General features: G+C 39.0%; 1 protein-coding gene across 3 annotated transcripts in view; it reads right to left on the bottom strand.

Moving 5' to 3' along the window:
• The window catches only part of cd2ap (CD2-associated protein), a 111,062-nt gene that overhangs the window by 72,031 nt on the left and 14,585 nt on the right, over positions 1 to 24,446 (bottom strand). For all 3 annotated transcript variants that reach the window (XM_004574083.5, XM_004574084.5, XM_004574085.5), the window contains exon 2: positions 12,664 to 12,821. In XM_004574083.5, the coding sequence (XP_004574140.1) occupies positions 12,664 to 12,821 (158 nt within the window). The remainder of the gene's footprint in view (positions 1 to 12,663; positions 12,822 to 24,446) is intronic.

The raw sequence follows: 24,446 nt of genomic DNA, 5'->3' as shown, positions 1-24,446 counted from the left end.
CTGTTTCAGTCCATTATTACACTCTTAAATCCTACTACTTATTCCTGCATCTTATGTGATTTTACAAAGCTTCAAACGATTTTGAGAGAGAGAGAGAGAGAGAGAGAGAGAAAGAGAGAGAGAGAGAGAGAGAGAGAGAAAGAGAGAGAGAGAGAGAGAGAGAGAGAATCAAATGGAAATGTACTCATGGCCAAGATTTTATTTACTAAAATAGAAGTTTAAAATCTGAACTCAATGGAATTCTCTTAATTTCTTTTCTTCTCCTTCTTACTGCAGCAAAAAAAAAAAAAAAAAAAAAAAAAAATATCACAGTTTGGCCATTTAAACAGCTTCTGAATGTGTTCTGAAAAACTCTCAACATACAGAACCCATGGATGTGAGCCACGCAGGATGAAAGCGGCTGAGACAGTTCCAGTGTCACCGAAAGGGACAATAAGACATTAGGTTCCATTAGGTGGAAATAAAAGAAGAAAAAAAACAAACAAAAAACAGTGTGTCAGTTTCACACAACATAAGGGGAACTGAAACGTAATCTAAAATGTTCAACGTGAAACCATAAGTATGGAAACCAGTATCAGCCTGCAAAGTAAGACTGTACTACTTACAGCTGAATGTAGCAATTGCTAATGATCCCAACCACGCCACACAGTCGGGCTATAAAACAGCTGCCACATTCTGCCTGCCTGGGAAATTCCCTGACAACAGCACGAAGTCCCGGTCACACCTTCACTAAATACTGTCACGAGTGCACAGATGAAGGGACACTAGCCAGCATGCTGAGTAACATTGCTTAGAGTTTTCAATGTATTGTACCATTTATCGCAAGAAGTACTGAGGTGTAAACTGGTAACGAGTCAGAACGTTTTAACAACAACTGCAGATCATCACCAAACAACTACTACTACACCAACAACAAATGCACCAACAAAGACTTTTGTTTTACTAAAGCATACTGAATCTCTGATCCACCTCTTAGTGTGTGTACAGGTGGCATTATTTCAAATGACAGCATCTGGGCCTTAAAACTGAAGCCAGCATAGAAACGCAGAGAGGAGGTAGCGGATCCAAAAGCAGCTCAATTCCCAAACACTTAGTAAAGTTAAAACTTTAAAGCATTAAAAAGCAGGGCACCAGTCACAGCTTCTCTATATAATCGAGTCTGTGCATGAAGTATGTCAGGCCAGTTGATTGTGCAGCAAATACAAACAGAGGACTAAATTATTGCAAAATTTGACTCTGCGCTGCGGTTGATGAAAACAATTCTGTTTTTCCTCTTCTCTCTTGGTGCTTAAATTTGAACCAATGAGTCTTTCACAGAAAAACCCCCGCAACAGAAGCTTAAGTGTGATCACACTTTTAAAGTTCATCAAAGCTTCAATGCACCAACTTCCCACATTTAACATAAATGAAAGCAACTTAACTGTTCGGAGGAGTTTGGACTGTCCTTGGTGGGACTGATCTGGAGACCGCCACCCCACAGGACTTTAAAGCTGTGCTGGTTAAAGAGTGAACAGTTCACCACATGCTTCCTGGTGCACAGACACTCACTTTACTATTCTGCAGAAGAGGAAGCCCAGCTGTGTGTCTGCCTCAAAATATATATACATTTTTAAAAAAGTTTCAGCTCCAGCAAGCTGAGATATGACAAATGGAAGAAATGAACACGATGTACGCCGCTTCAACAACACCTCTCCTCTGACCTCTGCTGAGAACTTAAAATATTTGACCTCACACAGCCAGAGTATTAATTTGAGGGGTTTTTTTTTTTTTTTTTACATTCACTGTATGAACAAACATCTTCCTCCAGCAAAATCAGCCATCCAAGCAGCCGTCTCTGTGCACTTTCGTCTACTCAACAACTCTTACAGATCCTGCACTGAGTGCACAAGTTTGAATTTATTTAGGATTTTTTCTAATCCACAAAGGGTCACAATTATTGGGTGGCTGTGGCTCAGGAGGTAGACAATCAAATCAGAAGGTCGATGGTTTGATCTCCGGCTCCCATAGTCTTGCATGGCCAAGTATACTTCAAAATACTAAACCCTAGGTTGTCCCAATCAATCATTGTGTGAGTGCATGTGTCAATTCAAGGACACATCCGGGCTTAAAAGGAAGTGCTGGTATAAATGTGTGAATGGGTGAATGAAGCATGTAGCAGAAATCGAGTAGAGAGTAGAAAAGTGCTATAAAAGTACAGTCCATTCAACATTATACATAGATTTGGTAATATGCATACATCCACACAAATATTTAGTTTGACCAAAGGCTTTTGCTAAGCATCAAGTTTCTGACACAATTCTGGCTGGATATCTGAGCACTCTCCTTGGCTGCACTCAATTAAATTGGAGGCCTGGACCCCAATTTGTAAGTATAGGACGCAAATGTTGAAAAAGGTTGAGGTCGGGGCCTTGGGAAGATGATTCCAGAAACCAGTTTTGACATGCGTTTGGAATCATTGATGTGTTGGAATGTCCCAGTTATGTACAAGTTTCAACCACCCCTCTGTTAATTTCAAGCAAAGTTGAAGAATTGGAAGGTAGTCCTCCATTATTCCATCCACTCTGTGCAAAGCAAAACAGTCCGAGAGCATAATCCTACCACCTCCATGCTTGACAGTAAGTACAGTGTTCTTAGGTCTGAAACCCTCCTATCATTGTTTCCAAATAGCTCAATCTTTGTCCTGTCTGAATATAAAACATTTCTCGAGAAGGCATTTGTCTGTCTATGTGGGAAATTGCAAATTGTTGATTTTGGAGTAGAGTCTTCCTTCCTGGATGGCAACCCTCAGCCCATGGCTATGAAAAGCTTACTCAATATGCAAACCAATTTCCTCTCATCTGAGGATGACAGTTTTCCAAAGTCAACAAGAAGACCCAAACAAACATTTACTTATGTCCAGTTGTGTCCAACGGATAATCTTGCAGTTGTTAGAAAATGCCTTTGAAATGGCTGTCCAAAAGCCCCAACCTCAATCCTATTGAATATTCCTATGCCACCAAACCAACCAATTTAAATGAACTGCGTTAATTTTTCCCAAAACGTGTAGTCAAATATCCAACCAGCATTGTGTCAAAAGCTTGTCGATGGCATCTGATCAAGTTGCAACTTGCAAAGGGACATTAAACCAAATATTACTGGGATTTAAGTATATATTTGACCCTCTGCAATAAATAAATTCTAAGCTGTGAACCCACTGCGAAGGTCATTGAAAGCCCAAAATTTCCATGGCATTCATGCCTGTGATGAGTGTACATAGAATTTTGAACTTTAATTCTCAGCTGTAGACTGTCAACAAATATTTTACATTTCCTTATACAATTGATTTAAAAACAAAAATAATGCATAGATTGATTTTAACTAGAAAAGAATTTCCTGATTGTGAAATTCATAGATTATGGTAACATTTTAAAAAGAAAAAAAAGGAATCAATGAGTCTATTTGTTGTAAGTAATCGTTTTTGTGTCAGGAAAACAGTGTTTTTAATCTATGAGCTGAATTTAAATGACTTTCAGCTCATTATCAGACAGTCTTAACGCATTTATCCAAAATGAAACCATTGCTATCAGTAAATGTTACAGACACTTGTGACCATAATTGACTGTCAATAAGTCCTTCCCAATGAAGACAATGAGTTTCAAAAAAGTTAATACTGCGAGAAGCTGCCAACAGATAGGTATCAGCTAGCTAGTACAATGTAACCTAAAAGTCTGAGACCATACAGTTGTATTCCATTTACAAAAACACAAACACTTTCAGAGCCTGAAACATTTAAACCAGTAAAACCAGGAGAAAGTGAATAACTGGAAGAGAGAAGCTTCCAAACCCTTCACTTCCCATACACAAAAAATGATCAATTACAAAATTCCTTAAAGCATTCCCATTATTGTGAGAGTCTTTCATTTAGCCAACTTCCTTACCATGCCTCAGTTTCACATCCCTCCGATCACACAAGTATGACTCCAATTAAAGGGAGGAGGAAGAAGAAATGCAATAAGTCATACCACTGTTATGTCATAAGGAGCAAAGTTCAACAGCCAGCAGGCTCCATAGAGGATTAAATACCTGAGCACAGTGACTAGACCAGGCTGATTAGCAGATTACCTATCACTACATTAGAGCTGGGCGATAGAACGATAACGATATGTATCGCGATAGACCTCGCTGCTCTTGTCCTCTTAAAAAAATAAAATTAAAAAATTAAAAAAGGTCAGCCAATCCAAATTAAGTAGCGCAGAGCCGAAACAATCACAGCCGCAGCGTCACGTCGCGTGACTTGTTACGTACAGCACAAGTGCCAAGCCGCACGTGTGTTTGTTTGGGAAGCAGCCAGCGGGTAATGGAGCCAGCGCGTAATGGAGGAAATGAGTGTGCCGACTAGAAAAATCAACCGAGCGTGACCGAAGAGAAAACAGATGATGGTTCCAATGCCGGAGAGATTGTCGAACGGAAGAGCCAAAGAAGTTCCGTAGTGTGAAGGTATTTCGGCTATTTCATGTCTGACAAAAAACAGAGTAGCGTGCACTGTAAATTGTGCCGAAAGCAAGTCTGGAAATACAATAAACTGGTGCATGCGTCACACTGTGCGCCACGTTATTGTTTCGGTGAAATGAATTTCTACAATACTGTTACTGTTAATTCTACTCTCTGCAGTGTTTAAATGCTTACATATACACACAGTTACTGTCCCTCCACACATACGACTCTGTTCTGCTTCTATGCCCCAGCTTTGTTTGCTTTTTCCCACCGAGGCTTCTAGACTTCTGATTGGCCAACATTTCTGCACGGTTAGGAATCCAGCTCCACCTGCTGCTTTGGCATGTTCATAGCAGCGTTTTCCTTCATTTCTGCCTTTATGTGTGGACGGGATTATTTTTTAAAACGAAAACAAAAAATCTCCGTTTTCAAAAATACCCGTGTACGTAGCCTCAGTCTCTGACTGGAAGCGCTAATTCGTCATTCGGCTTTTGTCAGACTGAAGTAACTGTTAAAACAGTTTGAAAAGCTAAGCTATACAGCAAGGAGAGATTGAGAATTTGCTTTTAGTTCTCAGTTTATTTGATATTGACAAAAGTCAGTTTTGTCTGTTCTTCTGTAAAACAAACTAAGATTTATTTTTAGAATTAATATTTTGTTTCTAAGTGGAATTGACAGTTTAGTCTGTTTCGTTTGTTCTATTTTGAAACTTAAACGCTTTAGCGGCTGCCTTTTGTGTAGTTTGCAATATTTGCCTTTATTTATCTGAAAAAGTCTCATGTTCCTTAAGTACATCTACCCTGTTGAACTTATTATGGGAAATAAATATTTAAATAAAAACAAGCTGCTGATTATTTCACATTTTACTTGTGAGCAATGGCACATTTAAATCTTACAAATATAGTTATTTGGCTTATATCGTGGTATATATTGTTATCGCCTGAAATGAAAAAAACATATCGTGATATGAAAAAAATCTCATATCGCCCAGCTCTACACTACATAGGATTGTGTGATGGTGGGGAGAGGAGAGAAGAGGGCAGCAGTTCAGGGACTCATTTTCAGTGCATTAGCTGTGCAGAAGGAGAAGCAGTCAGATGCAGACAGCACGAATAAGTAATAAAAGGTGAGTGAGCTACATTAAAACCACAGAGCTGACTGACGGCTAATCCACAGCTGTGAATTAGCTGTGTGTGAATGTGTGAATGACTGAATGTAGTGTAAAGCGCTTTGGGGTCCATAGGGACTAAGTAAAGTGCTATACAAATACAGGCCATTTACTACTAGTAGCAGCATCACCCAAATCCAACAGCAAAAGGTTGACCACTAGCATTAATCAACCAATTTAAGCCCTCGCTAAATCAGAGGCCACTTTCATCGTTCACAGTCCAAGCTCATTCATAATGACAAGCCACAATAGGAAATTCTCTATTGGAAACCAACTGTATCCGGGCTGATCACCCTAATTTGATTCAGCAATGTAAAGTGTGCCAAAAATTGGCTCAAAAAGCAAGTTATCCCAATACATAGTGGGTGGGCAGAAAACAATACTCTTGGCTCTCCAACCATTCTTTAAACGCCTCTGAGTTTATCTTTGCCAAAATGCCAGAAAGTTGCTGTGCTATCAAATGCACTAAGCAGCACTTGTTTATTGGTGGCTGTAAATTCATTGGCTCATTCAAACTGTGGGAATGATTTACCCGACCACTGGAGAAATACTCAGTGAGCTTTACTATTATCATGCGACATTAATGTAATAAATTAACATTAGTGGAACTTTCCAGACACTACACTGTGAAAACCCAAGTCAAAAAAAATGTAAGATCATTATGTGGCAATTTGTTTAAGCTATCTATGTAGCACTTTTGCTTTATTTCTATATTAAAATGTCTAGTTTTACTGCATTACGAAGCATCTTTATAGCCAAGTTTTAGCCTCCATGGAGAGTCCCTGGCCCCATTAGCAGTTGTATGATGGGTACATTTTGTAATTTATTATTTACCTTAAGATAATTTTGATCCTGTCAAAAGGCTTAAAGGCAAGGGAGAGCCGTTTAGAGTTACAGGATTGCTAGTGGAGGCCCAGATAACAGTTAGCTGTTCACTAGACAACTTAACTGTGTTCGACCCATTGGCAATATCTTAGAAATATTATGGCTACATACTATTTTATATTGCAGTATTACAACTATCTGATAAACACCACTAATTAACAGACAAGTATTGTTGTGTTACAGAAACGGTTTGGAAAATGGTTGAGGCTGAAAAAACTGGTTACATTGTATCTTTTATATACAGGTTATACTGTGTTATCAGTGTGTGCTTTAGATTTGAAGTAGTGTTTACGCTTTAAGAATGACTTTGCAATTGGCAGTTCCTACATTTCACTGTTAAAGCAGCACAAAATTATCTCTCAAAGAAAGGTCATCATAGACCGGACACAGCTCTGCAGACGACAGTTTAATAACCAGTTTCACTCCAGAAAAGGAAAAAAAAAGTCAACACCCCAATCCCGATACTGCTCCTCTGCATTTGTTTCTATATCAGATTGTTTGGTGACAGACTGAAGTACTACTCAGTCTTATTTTTATCTTTTCATCTAAAAAGGAACCTTTGTAAGGGTTACAAATCTTTAAATTAGTATTGCAGTGTCGATACCAATGCTTTCAGCTCAGTGGTATCTGTTCCTTAGAGGCTAAGGCCAGACACATAAGGTACAACAACAACAAACTTTTTTATAGAGCACATTTAAAAACCAGCGGTATACCAAAGTGCTTAACATAAGAGACAGAGAAGTAACACGAGAGGACAGAGGTGCTTTTAAATACAAGATACCTCACATCCAATGTTCCCTCTAAGCTGTGCACGTGCGCAATTGCACACTGCTGGCACGGTCTCTGCGCACAGAAAATCTGCATTGCGCACAAAAAAAAAAGAAAAAAATTTTTTTTAACCTGAATTGAAATTAAAACTTAAACAATTCTGTTTTGCAGTGTTAGTCAGTAAGTGACTGGCTGCTCCCGTATGGGATAACAACGATGCCAACTTATCCCATAGTCCAGGCAATAATGCGATTCACATTCGTATATATGCAGCTAATCAACGTCGTTGACAAGCTATGACAGCGTCCTTATGTGCCGACACCAGTGTTTTAGCTAGCAAAGCAGTGTGGCTGATGTGAAGTGAAGCCACGTTAATGACAATGTGTACAACCATTAGATATGTGAGCAGGACAGACGGAACAACTGACGGAAAAAGTGTGGACTTTATACCAGTTTTTAAATTGTGTTGATAGGCTACGTAAAACCAGAGTTATGATAAAAATATATGCAATGTTTGGTTTGCTTCCTGAATACTATCGTTGTTTATATTTGCGGGAAGAAACAGTAAAAACAGCGTTTTATAAGGAAAGCGCTTGAAAGCGCTTGAAAGCACTCGCCGCCTGTGAGCAAAAACAAAACCAAAAAACCCCCACCCTTTCCTATTGGTCGAAAAATGTATCATGTCGCCCAATCAAAAAATGATATGCCAACATGGCATTTAGTTGTTTAGGAAAGGGGGGGAGTTTTAGGAGTGACGGCGGTGTTTTGAGATGTGAGCGATTTACGACGTTTAGCGCAAATCTTGTGTTGTTAGTGTGTAGTGTGGTCAATAGTTTTGTTGTGTGTGTCAGAACAATGAGGCGACTACTGAATATTACAGGTGTTACAGGAGTGATACATCTCCTGTTGTCAGGCCTGCAGGTATCAGGTTGTTCTCCTTTATCTCATAGTGGACAGAAATTATTTTTGAAGTGGCACAAATAATTTGTGTGGCATCAAATTTGATGCAGAACACCTGATTGTTCTGTAAATAGTTTTAAAAGTTTATTTAAAAAACCGCCTTGGCTGCATTTTTAGATAAACAGCTGCAAAAAAACTTCGTAATTTGCATAACTCAGTTACTTTGTTGAAGAAGTAACTATATAATTAATTGCCCAACATTGGTTATTACAGAGTTACATGACGCTCTCCCAGACCACAGACTCATACTCATAATACAAGTCAGGGCTTTATAAAAAAGAAAAAAAAAGAAAGAAAGTTGTGTTTTCAAAATTGGAGTTGAAGTGTTTTTTTTTTTGTTTTTTTTGTTTTTTTTAAACTTCCAATAGTGTTAACATTAGTGGTGCAATGGATCACGGTTGATCCGTAATCCGAACCGATCCCACTCCACGGTTCGGTACGCACGTGATCCGAAGATTCGAAAAAGAAGAAAAAAAAGTATGTGTATGGTGCGTGTGGTGGGTCTGTCAAGCGATAGTTATGGCCAGCGCTAGCGGTCTAAGTGGAGGAGCAGAGGCGTTTGCGGTATTTAAGCAGCCCTTTGCTGCCCAATCCGACCGGGCTAAAGCTATTACAAAAGCTATTGGGGTGTTTAGCTGCAGATGGAAGGCTGTATTCCGTTGTGCAAAACAAGGGGCTTAAGCTATGATGAACGTGCTTATGCCATGCGTTTGTGTTCGCGTCCACTTTAGTGGCAAGATCCAAGCATGTATGAGCTAGAAAAGATTTAAGTCGTGGCTGAACTGTCCCAGGCATCTACTGTTGCCCCAACTACTACAAATGGGTGGACCTCCAGGGCAACGGAAAGCTACGTGACCGTGACAACTCATTATATCACAGCAGAGTGCGATATAATGAGCGGTATGTATTATTATAGGGTCTACCTTACAATATAAAGTGCCTAGAGGCGACTGTTGTTGTGATTTGGCGCTTTATAAATAAAATTGAATTGAATTGAGTGGTAGATACAAAGACCTGTACTGCCCTATATTGTATCATAATTTATTTTTTTTTATAAGTGCGTGGAATGAGTCTTGAGTTGAATGTTTTTAACAGGCAAAAAATACTTCAATAAGTAAATAAGTAAATGTTAAATTTTTGTCTTTTTTCGCTGATCCAAAAATGTATCCGATCCGTGACTTAAAACCGTGATCCGATCTGAACCGAGAGATTTTTGATCCGTTGCACCACTAGTTAACATACTACACAGGTCATGAACAAGATTTTTTTTTAATTTTCATTGTAAGTGGGCTAAAGCAGTTAATTAAAAGTAGTCTATCATAAATGCTGTAATTTGATTATTTTAATAAACCACGTAACTTGGATGGATTCAATGCTGGCGTGACCACAGTGCACATGTCTGCTGTTGCTCACAGTGGTCCAAGGGACCGCTCAGGGAGTTTGTGTGTTCGCTCAGACACATGAAAAATTAGAGGGAACATTGCTCATGTCTCTAAAATAATCCATCAAAATGATACCAGGTCAAGTTACCCCTTTAAACCTTTATTCCAATAAAAAGGTTCTGCTTTTCCAAAACACAAATCTAACTTCGCAAAAGGAATTCTGTAAACACTTTCTGATCTTTAGTTCTATCCTTTCTATTCTAAAATGTTTACATCATTCATCAAAGTAATATTAACTAGAAAAATTAGCATTTCCTGCGAAAATGCAGTGTGGATGCTTTAAAGCTGAAGCTGTATGCAAAAACTAGCTGAAAAGGCTGAAAAGTTGCAGAAATTGTAAAAACTTTGCAGAAGCAAAGGAACTTTGCTAAAATGGAATAACTTAGCAGAACTGCAATATCTTAGAGGAAACATAATACTTGGCAGAAATACAATAGCATACCAGAACTTAGCAGAAATATTGTAACTTACCAGAAACATGATAACTTCTCAAAAATACAAGAATTTAGGAGAAATAATATAAGATAACAGAAAGAATGTATTTAGCCAAAAATACTTAAGCATTACAGAAACACTATGATTTAGAAAAATAGTACAACAGAGCAGAAATACTGTGATTTACCAGAGACACTGTGTTGAACTATGAATATTGTAATTTTAAATCAATACTATGTTTCAGCACAAATACTATAATTTGACAGAAATACTATAATTTGGCAGAAATACCATGTTTCAGCACAAATACTCTGGTTTAGCACAAATATTATAACATAGCAGAAATACAATTATATAGCAGAAATGCTATATTTAGAAAGAAAAATATAGTATAGTAGAAATAGTATGATTTAGCAGAAATACTACAATATAGCATAATAACAATGATTTAGAACAAATACTATGATTGAACAGAATAGTAATAACTTAAGTGAAAATACTGGAAAATGTAAGATGACAAGCTGAAAAAAAAAACGGAACATGGTTAAGTTCCCTCAAAACTAATTGTTATTCACCTGTGAAAAAAAAATAAAGAAATAAAAATAAATTTAAAAAACAAGAAGGAACAGCCAACAGATACACACAAAATCAAATATGTATACACAAATGCACAGACAGAGAGACACACACAGAGGGTCTATGCCAGTCAACCAGTCTGAATATATTATATTTTTTCCAACAATGAGATGCTGCCCTAAAGAGGGTCTCTCTCTCTCTCTCTCTCTCTCACACACACACACAAGATCCAATTCAGTCAACCAGTCTAAATATATTGAATTTGAATCTTACAATGAGATCATCCCATAAAAAGGCTTTCTCTCTCTCTCTGTCACACACACACACACACACACACACACACACACACACACACACACAGGGAGAGAGAAGCAAGTTTCATGCTCAGTCAAGCAGCCTGGGAGCTGCTCAATTTGAATCCACCAATCAGAGAGCCTGTGCACTTTTTCCCGCCAAAACAGGTGCACGCAGCACAAAGAGACACAGGATTTTTGCAGTCTATTTCTCGTAATGACGACTCCCCTCAAACAAATGACCATAATTTCCTAACCGTAGGGGCTAGAACGGTCATTCTTACACCGTTTTGTTCAGAAGAGATGGGGGAATCTTAAAGTGTTGACAATTTATCATTAAAATATGAATTATTAAAGATATTTGACTTCTAATGCACCATAACTGAGTAGAGCAAAGCAAAAACTGCCTTGACTTGCCCTCAAACAACGCTTTCTAACTCTAAATCTATTTGGAGTATCGATATCATTCTTTCACCGTAAGAGACAGCAGGCTTTGGTGAACAATCATGGAAATTTTCAGGTCTCTGTGGAAATCCATTAAAAAGATATGACGAGAGAAAAAAGTGGTTCATTTCCAGAGTTTGAAATCTGAAGAAATCTGAGCGAAGGACAAATTTCCTACTCTCAAACAAGTCTAACTCATTTCAGAACGGCAATAGGTGAGAAAAAAATTCTTGAATTGTGAGCGTCAGGAGTGTCTGAAGATATACTGGGACAAGCCTTATGTCTTAACTTTGCTTCGTTAAGGAGATATGACGATTGGAATATGCCTCTCATTACAGAAATCAAGCGGTGATTTTGAACAAGCTCTCCATTGACTTTCTATGGAGAGTTTTGCGACTTTGTGTTGGTCTGAGGAGATTTGCCAAAATTCTATAAATCCCACAACAATGATAGTGACATTTTCGGAAAGCCAGCAAAAATACCTACGTTTTGATGTATAATTTGTGGAAGTTGAGTGAAAATTGAGCAAGTAGCAAGAAGTTGTTCGGACATGAAGAGAAGACTGCAAAACCTTCAGTGGCACACTGGAAGCCAAGTGCATAGCAACCATAACAACGCATGTATTTTGTGAAAAATCACAATTTTGCAACTGAAAACTTTAAGAGGCATAAAAGTAAAACGGTAAAAGATTTGAAAAAGCTGATTTATACCTGAATAGCCCAATAATTTGAGAACATTTTAAAGTTTGAATGCTTGTTCTACGTGAAAATATGAGGAAGTAGTTAAGTTTCGAAAACAAGCAAATTTTAGCAGAATTGCAGAAGTTTCCCATTCATTTCAATGGGACAAATTAAGCTTAATATTTTAAAAAGTATAATAGTGAAAAATACCAAAAGACATAGCACACATTAGCAGAAATAGCAGAATAGTTTAAAATTTGAACGGTGAAAATCGACTGAAAATTGTGGAAGTAGTTAAGTGCCAAAAAGTGTACGGAAGTCCCAAGAGGAACTCAATAGTGTGGATGCTTAAAGCATCCACACAAATATAAAGCACAAAAATTCTTCTGTGTAGCAGACTGCTATACTCTGATAATGCTCCCAGTTTCAATAGGATTATCACTAACAGTGTGATAGACAACACGGTTAGCTCTACTCCAACAAACAAGCTGCAATTTGATATAAGCCAGTTGATAGATGAACACTAATCTATCTCTCACCTTGACAAAGTTGTCGGGAAAGAGGCCCCTTTTCCCATTGAGGTCCCCCTCCATCCAACCATCCTCCTCTACGTAGCGCACATTTTTGATGATGTCGCCAGGTCGCAGGGTCAGCTCGTCATCATGGAGCGCGTCATAATCATACTCCACCACAACCTCTACTCCAGACAAGGATGATGAAATGATAAAGAGGGGGGAAAGGCAGGGGGGGAATGGATGAGCCAAGATGAAGTCCAAATTTAATGAAAAATTGAAAATTCGATACTTTTGTAAAATTGTTTATTACACATAAATCTCTTAAACACCCTTGAGTGAAATATTTAACTGATACATTTAAAGGATTTAAAGGAAAATATCACTACTATCCCATAAAACACACACACACACACACACACACACACACACACACACACACTAAAACGTTTAATCTCAAAAGTTAAAATTCTTATTTTGAGAAATGTGGCGAAAATAACGATGGCTAACAGTCTAGTCTTGTTTTTTTTTTCTTTAAACGTTTAAATAAAATGGTAAAAGTCACAATTATTAGCTAAATGTTCTCACTTGAAAAGGGAAAAAAAAAAAAAAAAAAGAGTCCAAAGTTCATGATTTTACATCAATTGGGGGGGGGCGGGGGGGGCGACAAACAAACAAACAAAAAAAGAAAAAACAAAGCAAAACACCCACACTGGCACAAATGGGCTTCCATAATAATTCAGAAAGAATGTGATTCTATGAATGTCTGGTCCTACCAACAATCAGTGTAATTGGCAAACTAAATGATTTATGCAACTTCAATGTTTCTATCTACATCTGTAATTGCAGGATAAGCAAGATTTTTCAACAGAAAAATACTACACATTAAAAAGTTTAGTCTGAGACCAAACTGAAATATATGAAATATGCTCCACACACCACAAAAAAGACAAAGGAAAAAAAAAAACAATAGCCACAGACTGTACAGACTTCTACCGTATACTGAAGCGTATTTACTGAAATAAAAAAAATTTAAAAAATAAATTAAAAAAAACCACACTCATGCTGACACATGAATACATGTTTGATTATACTGACTGAGTGAAAAGAGTGCTCTTTCATAGTCAAAACCAAGACCTTTAACAACTTGCCTTACAAAGCAATTACTTTGTATAATATGGAATAAAAATATGGAAAATATGGTGCTGACAACTGAGCTTCCAACATCTGTGCACAGCTAAGCTAACAGAGTTTTTCACAGATGTATATTCTAGTTGTGGCAGATGATTAAATAGACAATCATTGTCACCCTTTGGTTAGTGAGGTCTTGTTGTGAAGCCTTGAGCAGAGCAGATGCAACACTCATGGGGTGGATCTGACATACTTTACACTCATAGTTTAGTAACTTGTATGTCCACTATAGCATACAATGCTTCATCCCCCTTATTGACTCTCACAGGATTGTGTTTTACTAAATAAACACCACAATGTTTCCACTAAGAACAGAAACTAGCAACTGAGCCCATGAACTCATCAGGAACATTTACCCAGGATTGAAAGAAGAAGAAAGAAAGAAAGTGTACTTTATTGATCCCCGTGGGGAAATTCCTCTCTGCCTTTAACCCATTCACTCAGTGAAGCATTGGGCAGCCATTGGGCGCCCGGGGAGCAGTGTGAAAGGACAGTACCTTGCTCAGGGGTACCTCAGGGTAGCTGTTCAGGGGAATCGAACCCCCGACCTTCCAATCATGGGGCCACCACTCTACCTACTGAGCTATCCCTGCCATTTATAACTCAGCCAAAGGCCATCACTCATATGTAACCAGGCTTCTTTATATAACCAGGGGGGATCTCCTCCTTTCTTACCACACAGAAAGAATGCAGATTTGCCCATCTTTTATATACAGTCTAGTCAGTTCAAAACGTCATACATAACCGTTACAGTTAATGTTTCTCCTCCGCAAATATTTTATTGGCTATATAACATTTAATATCTGAGTAAAATAATTAGCTCAGTTTCTTTGATTAACTCCAACTTCACAATCATCTGCTAAAGATGGTGATGAAAGTAGTTAGATGGAGACATTAGTCCTCTGGATATCTGCTACAAGCTGAAGGGCCACTCCAAGTCCATCAGAACACAGGAGGACATCGTCAGTGACGCAGGTACACAAAAACCACAGCCAGTGACCCAACCAGGGGGCAAAAACAGGTCCAGGGCTAGCAACTGAATTTTAATGAAGTTCTATTAAAATATGAGTGTACAGTAAGGTTTAAAGGTAGACGTGTGGCCACTCTGACGCTGCTGTTAGTTTCAGCCTCTGAAGTAGACCTCTTAATGGCAGACACTATGGCTTGCTGTGCAGCACAGACTGTACAAGAGGTTACACTGCCCTTAATAGCAGATATGTGGGTCTGTGTATAGCACTTCTACAGTTTGTATGCAATACTTTTGTATTAGTTTTGGACATAGCTTGTCACTAATTTAACTTTTGTCAAGATACAGTCACCTCTGGCCCCAAAATGCCAATATGGCAGCAACCAAAACACTAATACTAACATACCAAGTTTCCTTGCAGAAACCAATGATGGATATCACAGTGGTTACAGACATTTTTTTTATCTTTTAAGTACATGCTATGACTGGTCCCTCCAATTGCAGTATTTAGCAACAAACTGACACGAAAATGCACAATAAGTAAAAGGAGGTCAGAAAAACAGATACTGAGAGGCTGCCTGACTGAATCCAGCACAGCAGGTTGAACTGCTTCCGACAATAAACAGTCTTAGGAGGAGTGACAGGTTGTGAGGTATTCCAGCCACACAGGGTGGCCTTTTAACTCATGACTCATAGCGGAAAGGCTCCGCTGACATGGCTGAGTTCGCACCAAGCAGAAACAAAAACATGCAGAATAAGTAGAGTTTCCTGACCAATGATCTCACAGCAGCTTTTCCCCTCAGCATCAAACACCAAGGAGAAAAGGAGGACCAATGAGGTAGGTACGATCTCCTTAAACGCCTGCTGGACAGCCTCACTGATGGAAACACTTACATTGCACCACAGAAACCTAACCAGGAATTTTTAAGGCTGATCACCAACATATATGATTCGGTTGTCCATTTACTGTTATGGAAAATGGTCAGACAAATACCAGATTCACATCAGCCTCCTACTGATTTGACTAAAAACAGCAGGGACCATACTGGTAGATTTATGTTCACTATCCCCAGTTAGAAGAAGTTTATTTCCTGTTAGGCCTGCTCTGCTGACACTGCTAGAATGACACTAGAAAGGCTGATGAGATTTGTTTCATGAGACTGCAGTATCTCTCCATGCTACATCTTATTTAGTCACAAGAACAGCTGTAGGCCACACCACCCAAACTAATTTCTGCTGCAGTTACCTCACTGCATTTTCTGCTTTGTTAAAACCCAAATAGTTTACTACCATGCACCCCTTGTGGGTCTGTTTTGCTTTTTCCACATCACTTCATGCTGCATTCCTATTGGCTGGCTAACAAAAGTGTGTCTACCAGCATTAACCATGTGGATTGTTATCATAAGTTTCTGACATTACAATTCTTCTACTGTACATTTAGAGTGCCCCAATTGCCTGCTGACCTCTCACTGTATTACATGGCAGCACAGTTTTTGAGCCACATTCCGAAATGTCAGAGTGATTAACATCAACCCTCACACCAGAGTCACATCAGCGTTTTCCACACATAGAACTTACTTGAGCAGGAAACACTGATGTGCATCTTTAACTTTAGCATCTTTTAATCTACTCAGGACGACGACGTCATCCACGACTTACTAGGGGACCATCCCTGTCCTTTTAATTTGATATTTCAGATGTTCTGTGGGTTCTTTCCTCTAGCCAGCTCATTGGCCAAATTGCTTTCAAGTCACTCAGCTGTTACACGTAGGATCTCTCACTGTGGTTGCCATACTCCAGCTGCACTGTCTCTGCCTGCACTGGTTTACTCTAACCAGAATCTACACCAGAAAAATTACTGCTTCATATCCTGCTATAATAGAAAATACAATCTAAAGCCTTAGACTGCCCGTAAAAGCAACAATATGGCACCGATCATTCTTTTTGAAAATATTCATCCATCTCACTATAGCTAAAAGTAAATACCACCTTTACTGAATAATCTGTTTACTTATAAATACAATAATGACTCAGTGTAATTGCAGTTACACTGAATAGAGTTTCTGTCAGCGTGTTGCAAGCTAAGTTAATGGTAACTACTAGGGCAGGGCAATATGGCCAAAAATATTTATCACGACATATATTTGAAAATGTGCGATAACAATATAACTGACGATATAATTGGCGCGAGACAAAATACTTATGTGCATTAAAGCTATTTAAAAATTTTACTGTGCAAAACTGCAGAAGTGGATGTAGCTGTGTGTAATGAGAAAAGATGAAAAGAACGATTGATAACTTTTATGTTAAGGCCCGATCTTATCTTTCTTGTAGAACTGTGTTCCAAACAGTTTTGGTCAAGTTACTTGAAAAAGTAATCAGTAACTAATTACTGATTAATTCCCCAAAAAAGTAATCCCGTTACTTTACTGATTACTTATTTTCAAAAGTAATTAATTACTTAGTTACTTTTTAAAAACACGATTTACAACCTGAATAGGTGATAAAGCGATAGATCTTTCAGCCCAATTCTACTTTTTCTACATAATCCATCATAATCAAATGGAAAGGTCCCTTTTTAAAACTTGTTTTATTAGTTTTAATCTTTTAACTTTATGCATCAAGCAAAAATTTAATTATATGCAACATTCTCTGACTGGAAGAAATTTGTTTAATATTTAAACCTATTTTCTGCATATTCCAGCACATAATTTTTTTTGTGTGTGTGTTTACACTCACTCTTTCAAATAGATGCAAGTAAAACACAGCAGAAAATAAATAAAATCAAAGACTCAGCGGTCCTTTTGCTCTATTTTCACCTGTAAAGCAGGAGTAGGGTAGGCGGAGGTTTACCCTGGTGCAGGTATGCCGCGGTCAGTTGAAGAACTGACCGCGTGAATTTCCCATTACGTCGTTGCGCACTCGGTGCTTGCTTGGAAGTTTAGGGGGGGGGGGGGTTCGCTGTAAAAAGAAGTTTTCTTCCCACGCACAATGGATGCTAATGTTTTTGTCACGTTTTATGGAATCAAACTTAAAGGAAGGTCAGTACTTCCACGCTTTAAACGCTGCATGCTCATACTCTCTCCCGCACTCGATATATTATCCATTGTTGATCTGCACACAGCTGTTGTCACAAACGTCGCACTTGCTTACGTCACTGTCGTGAGACATTCTCGCAAAAAAAAAAAAAAAAAAAAAATCACGGTTTTAGTAACGCAGTAACGCAGCGTTCCTACGGGAAAGTAACGGTAATCTAATTACAGTTTTTGCAATAGTAATCCCTTACTTTACTTGTTACTTGAAAAAAGTAATCAGATTACAGCCCATCTCTGGTTCCAAATAAAGAACTTAGTGTTGTTAATCATTTACAAATCAATATTGTCTGTATGGTCAGCAATTACTCCCCAAAAAAACAACGAAAAAAGTGAACATATAAAACTGTGGTGTTAAGCGATGCGGCTGAAAAATTTGGGTGCACCTAACTTTTGTGCTGGTGTGCCTAAGAAAAAAAACGTTAGGTGCACCAGTGCAACCATGGCAAAAAGTTAGTCTAGAGCCCTGGCACAACTGTGACTTTATGCAGTTTACTGTTGGCTATTCAACTGATATCCTTCCACACATGTTAGCTAATTACATTCCTTCCTCTTCATGGAACTAGACAATAAACCACACAGTGTTGGCTTTTATCAACATTTGTAATTTTACAAAAGCCTATAAGAAATCTAGTCTGCATTTACACTGTAAACGACAGTCTAAACACATTAAATGCATAAAAGAAGCACAAGCCGAGCAACAGAAAAATAAACAGCTTAGCCGAGGCCCCAGACCATAATTTAGGAATATCTGTCTGTGTAACCACAGGAAGAGATACGAACTCCGGTAGTAAACAAACAATGGAGAGCTCCGATAGGCAGAAACCTACCCTCAGTTAATTCAATACACAGGGCACAAGACTGGATGTGGAGCAAAGGGACTTTAAAACAGCCCCTCAGAGATCACACAAATAGACCCTGGCTTAGAGCAGCACAGCTCCTCAATCAGTCTGACTCAAATCTCTTCTGAACACCACTTATATGCCAACGGAAGTCAGCTTAAGATAATTATTGCTTTCATAGTCTTCAGTGGAGAGAAGGCAACCAAGAAACTGTTTTATTTTGCATCTTCTTTTAAAATGTGTGTTACTGTAGGGTGAGATCAACAAAACACAGGGCTATCAGGTTGTGAGTTAAGCCCAGAATACAAGTTTTTCTGTCAGATGACCAAACACGTACAACATAAATTTAGCCTGTGATGACCAATGACCACTCACTTCCAAGCTATTCCTGTGCACTGCTAAAACACTGAGAATCCTCTCAGTATGGAAATATCAGCAGGAGTCCCAATTTAAAGGGTTTTTCCTGCGCAGAAGACCGACTCCTTTTGTCGTCAGACAACTGTAACACAACAAAACAGTCACACACAAACAGCATTTGAAGTCAGTATATACAGGAATTTACTCCAACTGTCTAAGAATGTCCATGTGTGACTGTTTTACTAGTCTACAGTTTGCTTGCTTTTATTTCTAAGGTTTAATCCATTCCATTTAATCCATTAATGTCCAACTAGCTGCAGCCCTGCCCACCTTGTATTTCAATACAGATAAAATAAATACAATAAATTTCAATACAAAGCCCATTTCTCACAGTCCACCATCATTCAACTGCTCGTACAGCGAAGACGCCATCCTACAATCAGACTGCCTCCATCTTCACCACCTCTGACTACAGCTGATACTAGCTCTTGTTCTGATCACCCCCTGCAGCAGGTGTTGATCATACTACACAGCAGAATGATGACTGTCATCACAAACTAGAGCTAAAGCCTGTGAATTCAGAGCTAATGCACATGGTGTGATGGAGAAGTAGGGCAGTATTCAACATATAAATGGCAATGATATCATCTATATAAATGCTATAGTATAGGATAGTGGAGGACTATCGCTGCAGTCAAGATTACAGCTATTTCTAAAATATACCGTCTAGGGTTGGGCCATATTATACCGTTCACAGTAATACAGTGTTAGGCAATGATAAAAAAATGAAACATCGCGATAGAATATGGGTAAAACGCTCATGCGCAGTGCCTTTGTTTTTATTAGGCACATGGCGGAAAAAGCATGGCGGCAACAGAGAATGAGAAGGACAAAAGCAGATCGTCGAATGAAACAGATGAACCAGAATTGGTTTGTAAAAATGGTGCAACTTCAGTGATGTGGAACTTGTATGGTTTTTGTCCGTCAGATAGCCACGATTGTCGGAGCATTACGGCTACCGTAGTCAAGAGCCTCGAGCAGTAATATGTACTGTGCTTCAACATAATATTACCATGGACTTCCGGAAGAGCTTTGATGGAGTAGGACGCGAGTCTGGGAGCTGCCGCCGATTTCGATTAAATTGTTATTCATTCGCGCTTTTCGGCTATATTTCCAGTCCTGTTTTGGTTTGTTGATTGTTTTGTTGAGAAGTTTTACTCGGGCCTGCGTAAAATGGCAGCAAAAAATGTTAAAACTACTTCTATCCGGTTGTTCAGTGATGACGCGACGAATCCTACTTCCGGGTCTAAAGTAGTCTGCGTTTAATATGGCTTTTGTGTTGTTAACATGTTTAATGTTATGTATTTTCTTCTATTTGATCTCAAAAAGCTCCTAAAACAGTCAGTGATCACCGTTGACCTCCCTCGGCTTTTATTACCGCTAATCATTTATTTAAGCTCAGTTTTTAAAACCTTAGGATGTAGCTACAGCCCAGCCCATGCAGCAGTATATGAATGACTAACCTCGTATTATGGATGGATTATCTCAGTTGTTCTCCTGGCTGAAGTTTGGTCCTTTTACAGCATCCTGCCATGCGATTACATTTGTTCCTGACCACCGAGAACACTCACGGTAACTTTTATCGAGTGGAAAAAAAGTTAGCTTGTTTATATTATGCTAACATAGCTGTGTCGCTAGCGGTCACGTAGCACATCATTATATACCAGCTAGCCCAACTTCAGTAACCCTACAAACGTCACTGCTGTTTAGTTTTCTGTCTTCATTTATGCTGGAAGTGATAACAGAGCTGTACGTTTTAATTTGTTTCCAAAACCCCGCAGTCAGGACATGCTATATTGTATTTACATGGAAGCTAGCGAGCTAACTTCCTGCTAACTTCTAACTCTGTTAAATGTCATAAATTCCATTTTCATGGATGCCTGGATGTTAAACTCAGTTGTTACACCTGGTAGAGCAGAACGCTGATCATTTTATTAAAGATGAAAGACTAAAGACAGTTTTTCAACTCTCAGTAATGCCATAGTGATCGTTTGATATATGGACCTGCAGCGGAGTTTAGACCCAGACACGGCTAGTGACGTCAGACTGAACAACCGGATTCAAACACAACTGAGGCCTAGTTTGCAAACCGCGACCATGTTGAGGTATTCAACATACCTCGGCTCACTCGAGGTATGTTGAATACCTCGAGTGAGCCGTCGTACTGTGTACTGTGCTTCAACATAATATTACCATGGACTACCATGGACCCTCGTGCCAAGCTAATCCTGATATTGAGGCTCTCAAGGTCAAGCTGTTGGCTTCGCTGAGGAAAGATATCGCCGACATCTTTAAAAAGGAACTTCAGGACACTCTGGGTGATGCTTTGTCTACCATTAAGTTCGACCTGCAGGCGGTGAAGACGCGATCGATAAAGCTGCCAATGACTCTACCGTGTCCGAGCTAAAAGGTACGGTCAAGGAGATGGAGCACGCACTTACTGTCTACTCTGATGATATAGCTGAGATGAAAAACACTATCAAGGGCCTCACAGCTCATGTAGCCAAGCTGGAAAATAAGTGTGAAGACTTGGAGTCCAGGTCGCGGCGCAACAATGTTAGGATAGTGGGAGTACCGGAGGGCCCTGACACGTGCACCACTGCTGCCGTAGCCTCCTTGCTAAAAGAAGCATTTGATCTGGGGAAGGAGCCGCTTTTGGATCGTTCGCAAAGGACCCTCCAACCCGCACCGAAGCCTGGCGACCGTCCACGAGCCATTGTATGCAGGTTTCATTACCACACTGACTGTGTTGACATTTTACAACGTGCTAGAGAACGCCGACAGATTAAAGTTAGAGACCGGACCATCTCAGTCTGCCCCGACTATACCGCCAGGGTGGCACGGGCTTGTGCTGCATTCAACACTGTCAGGCAGCAACTCCGTGGCATTGAAGGTGTTCGGTATGGCCTGCTTCATCTAGCGCAACTCCGCATCACATACAAGGGTGTCGAGAAGGACTTTGTTTCAGCAGAGGAGGCCAGTGATTATGTCAAAACTTTGATCTCTGGGTGAGCCTCGATAGCCCCTCAGTTTGATGCTGTAATGCTAATAAGGGTTCACACTCTCGTTAGGTTTAACGCCATCTGTGCATTGTTTTCTTAGGCCGTTGTGCTAGTTATTGTACTGTTGGTGTGCTGGTTCCTTTTATTTTCATTGTTATATAATGAAACTGAATCATATAATATACTCTTGAACTTCGGACCAGTCCAGCACAATCTTCTCCAAGCTTGCTGCATTGATTTGCACAGGACTGGGTTGTTTTTTGTTTCTGTCACCTTTTTTTGGTTGTTTTTTTTTTTTAATTAATTAATTTTTTTTTTTAATTTTATGCACTTTTGATGTGTTGTAAAGTTCTCCATCTGAGGAAATCATATTTTGTACTGTGAGATTTTTTTTTGTTTGTTTGGGTGGGGGGGGGGGGGGGGGGGGGGGTGTCTTTTTCTTTTTTCCCTTTTTTAAAAAAATAAACAAAAAAAAAAAACATGTTTAATGTTACGCGCACACTGTTATACTGTAGAGAAGTTGGCGAGAGGTTGTTTTTTTTTTTTTCCCCTCTCTCGCTTTTATTTTTATTCGGACTCCAATTAGTCCAGTCACATTGGTGAATCATTTTTGCTACTTTGGGGTACACTGCTGTCTCCTTTGTTCTGCTCTGTGGAGACTTGGGGTGTATTTGTGTTTAGGGTTGGGGAGGGAGGCTGTCCCATTTCAGCTCTTCATGGCCACTGGCATTTTGGTTTGGTTCTTTTCTTCTTCCTTTTTATGAATGGTTAATGGCAATATAGACCCCAGCATTGCTGGGTCAGGCATGCCTCTTAGATTCATTAGTTGGAATATGTATGGGTAACCCCATTAAGAGATCTTGAAACGTCTAAATTCTGACAGCATTTTTACAGGAGACTCATCTTCACATTAAGGATCATTATAGGTCATATTGCCCTTGGGTAGGTCAGGTCTTTCATTCAAATTTTAATTCGAAAGCTAGAGGAGTGGTCATTCTCATTAATAAGAAAGTTCAATTCTCTTCGACCAATGTTATCGCTGATAGGAATGGTAGATTTATCATTGTTGCTGATACCCTAATGCAGAAAAAGGTTTTGTTGGTAAATGTTTATGCCCCGAATTTTGATGGTGCTGAATTCGCTAATAGTTTGTTGAGTAACATCCCCTTTCTGAATACTCATTTGCTTATCCTTGGTGGTGATCTGAATTGTGTTTTTGATCCAATCTTGGATCGATCTCTTCCTGGTAATTTGACTCCATCATCTATGTCTAAAACATTCTCAGATTTTATGAAACAGAATGATCTTGTTGATCCATGGAGATTTCGCAACCCTTCAATCAAAAAATTTTCGTTTTTCTCCCAGGTCCACCAGTCTTATTCCAGGATTGATTATTTTTTCATCGACAGAACTCTTAATTCGTGTGTTAATTCTTCCGACTATTCTGGTATTATAATATCTGATCATTCACCTCTGCTATTGGATATTCAACTTTCTACCTATAAACGTAGTCCTCCACTTTGGAGATTTAACTCCCTCCTTCTGGCGGATAAAGAATGTTGTGAATTTATTTCAAGCTCTATTGAGGAGTTCTTGTCCTTAAATCAAAATGATTCTGTTTGATATTCTCTGCTATGGGAGACTCTTAAATGCTACCTGAGAGGTCAAATTATTTCTTACTCTGTTCGTGCTAATAAAAAGATTAATGCCAGGCTTAAAGAACTTATAGCTGCAATTAGTAACCTTGATCAAAGTTATACACTGAACCCTTCTCCAGAATTACTGAAGCAGCGGCTTGATTTGCAAGCAGAATTTGATCTTATGTCAACCAAAGAGGCTGAGCACTTATTACTACGCAGTCGTGGTTCATATTATGAATACGGTGACAAGGCTAGTCGCTTGTTGGCACATCAGTTACGACGTCATGCCTCCTCACGTGTGATACCCAGTATTAAAATCTCTTATGACAATATCACTACAGATCCCTTGGAAATTAATTCTACCTTTAAAACATTTTACTCTTTGTTGTGCAAGTCCGAATTTCCCACGGATAAAGCTAAAATGAATGAATTTTTTCATAATCTTTCAAACCCTGTTATTGGTACTAATATTGCCGGGCAATTGGACTCCCCATTATCTGTTGAAGAAGTATTAAAAGCTATTACATCTATGCAGCCTAATAAAGCTCCAGGCCCAGATGGGTTTCCAATTGAATTTTATAAAACATTTATTGGTAAATTTGCACCATTGCTTTTGTCTGTGTTTAATGAATCCTTGGAAACGGGTTCATTACCACCTA

Source organism: Maylandia zebra, linkage group LG15 (genome assembly GCF_041146795.1).
Source record: "Maylandia zebra isolate NMK-2024a linkage group LG15, Mzebra_GT3a, whole genome shotgun sequence".
NCBI lineage: Eukaryota > Metazoa > Chordata > Actinopteri > Cichliformes > Cichlidae > Maylandia > Maylandia zebra.
The sequence above is the reverse complement of the archived record's forward strand: the minus strand, read 5'-3'. Positions and strand labels throughout refer to the sequence as shown.